Source organism: Apaloderma vittatum, unplaced genomic scaffold (assembly GCF_000703405.1).
Source record: "Apaloderma vittatum isolate BGI_N311 unplaced genomic scaffold, ASM70340v1 scaffold1991, whole genome shotgun sequence".
NCBI lineage: Eukaryota > Metazoa > Chordata > Aves > Trogoniformes > Trogonidae > Apaloderma > Apaloderma vittatum.
The window spans coordinates 4,257-6,427 of record NW_009699365.1 but is presented as its reverse complement, the minus strand read 5'-3'; the positions used below and the strand labels follow the sequence as shown (position 1 = coordinate 6,427).

General features: G+C 45.9%; 1 protein-coding gene across 1 annotated transcript in view; it reads left to right on the top strand.

Annotated features, from left to right (window-relative positions):
* The window catches only part of TOP1 (topoisomerase (DNA) I), a 36,525-nt gene extending 34,746 nt beyond the window's left edge, over positions 1–1,779 (top strand). The window contains exons 18-19 of the mRNA XM_009878317.1: positions 644–793; positions 938–1,779. Coding sequence (XP_009876619.1) covers positions 644–793; positions 938–1,040 — 253 coding nt within the window. The 3' untranslated portion in view covers positions 1,041–1,779. The remainder of the gene's footprint in view (positions 1–643; positions 794–937) is intronic.
* Positions 1,780–2,171: the final 392 nt, after the last annotated feature.

Genomic DNA, 2,171 nt, shown 5'->3' with positions numbered 1-2,171 from the left:
TTCCTGTCCTCTCTTTAATCTGTGCACAAAGAAATGGCCTTCAAGTTGAGGACTTAGTCTGGTCACTGGCATTAGTCTCCGTTGTGTCTCAGCCCTCTGAGTGGAGCACTGGCCAGTGCTTAGCTCCACTGCTCCCAGGGCCAAGCAGAGCAGCAGATCCGTTGTGGTCTGAACGGGGCAGCTGGAAGTTACGCGACTGCACATGCGTTTTTCTGGGTTCTCCTCTGCTCTGTTGGAAGCCTGCGGTGCAGATGATGTACTTGGATCGTGTGCGCTCTGCAGAGCAGCCACAGGGGTGCTGAGTTAAGGGAGCTCTGAGAGCAGAATCACAGTATGACTACTGCAGAGGAATAGATGGGCTGATTTTAAAGTGGGTGTAGCATCAATACAGTTCAGGCTGTTGCTTCCAACCCTTTAAAACAGAGCTGCTGCTTAAGATTTCTGCTCTGTCTCTTTGAAAATGTCGGTTCTTAATTGCATGTACTGAGTGTTTTGTGCCACCGTCTGTGCTGACACAGCTGCCCTTTGTGGCTGGTGGCACCACGTAATCTTGAGCAGGGTCCCTCTGGGTTCCTGCAGCGCTCCCGTCTCAAGCCCAGCAGGGCAATAGGAATTAAAATGCTTTGATTCTTTCCCACCCCAGGACAGTGGAGAGCAAGAAGAAAGCAGTGCAGAGGATTGAGGAGCAACTGATGAAGCTGGAGGTCCAGGCTACCGACAGGGAGGAGAACAAGCAGATTGCTTTGGGCACCTCCAAACTCAACTATCTGGACCCCAGGATCTCTGTTGCTTGGTAAGCACCTGCCTGGGGCACGCGGGAAGGAGCCACCCCTCCCCTTCTGTCTTCAAATGCTGGGGGAAAGCGAGGTGGTTGTGCCTGGGCGAGGGGCTGAGCGCCTGCACTGTGCTGCTGCTGACACCATCTCCTCTCCTGCAGGTGTAAGAAGTGGGGAATCCCTATAGAGAAGATCTATAACAAAACCCAGCGAGAGAAATTTGCCTGGGCTATCGACATGGCAGAGGAAGACTATGAGTTTTAACCTGTTTTTAATGAGTTGAATTTTATGGGAAGAAAAAATAAAAAAAGGGGAGTAGCCTGGTTTTTGGGGAGATTGATAAACTGTGAGCCTTACTTGTCCTTGGATGCTGGGGAAGGGGGAGGAAAGGGGCAAGTGAGCGTCGGATAAAACAGCCAACATCTTGCAGAAAGTGTAACCTGGAAATATCGTAAAGGAGCTGAGCCAGTTGTCCTATGGACAACTTATTTAAAAATGTGTCAGAGATCCAAATTCTAGCTGTCTGGTTTGTGTGGTTTTTTCTCTTGAGACGGGGCAAGTGGATGGGGGATTTGTCAACCTTCCGCCAGGCAAATTCACCATCACACTGAGAGCGTGGGAATCTTTAGCTACTGTATACAAAATCCAATTATATTGGTGCGTTTTTACAGTTAGGGTTTTGCAATAACTTCTATATTTTAATAGAAAATGGACTCCTTAACCCCTGCCCTTCCCCTCCCCCTCCCACCCCATTTCAGAACTTAACAAATAAAAAAATTAAGAAACCCAACGCACCTGTTACAGTCGTCACTATAGTCATGGAAATACCCAAATCTTTTTCAATTTGTCACTTGAAACAGTCATGGCATTGGAACATGAATTACAAATATTCACCACTTCTGTTCAGAGCAAAGCTTGATGGGAAATTGGCCTCCTGACTTGAGTGTTCCTTTTTTTTTAATGTGAATTTTTATTTCTTTTAATTATTATAAAATATTTAAACGCTTTTTTTTTTTTCTTCTTGATCTTAAAGATCGTGTAGATTTGGGGAGCGGGTGGGGGGAGGGGGCCATGTGATGGGGAGATGCGTTCACCACTTCTGTTCAGAGCAAAGCTTGATGGGAAATTGGCCTCCTGACTTGAGTGTTCCTTTTTTTTTAATGTGAATTTTTATTTCTTTTAATTATTATAAAATATTTAAACGCTTTTTTTTTTTTCTTCTTGATCTTAAAGATCGTGTAGATTTGGGGAGCGGGTGGGGGGAGGGGGCCATGTGATGGGGAGATGCGTGTGGAATTTGAGGGCAAGTGAAATTGGCAACAAATGATGTTCCCATCACCCTTTGTTCTGAACATGCTCTGTACACTTCAAGAGTATCTACTTTTTAGGTTTGTC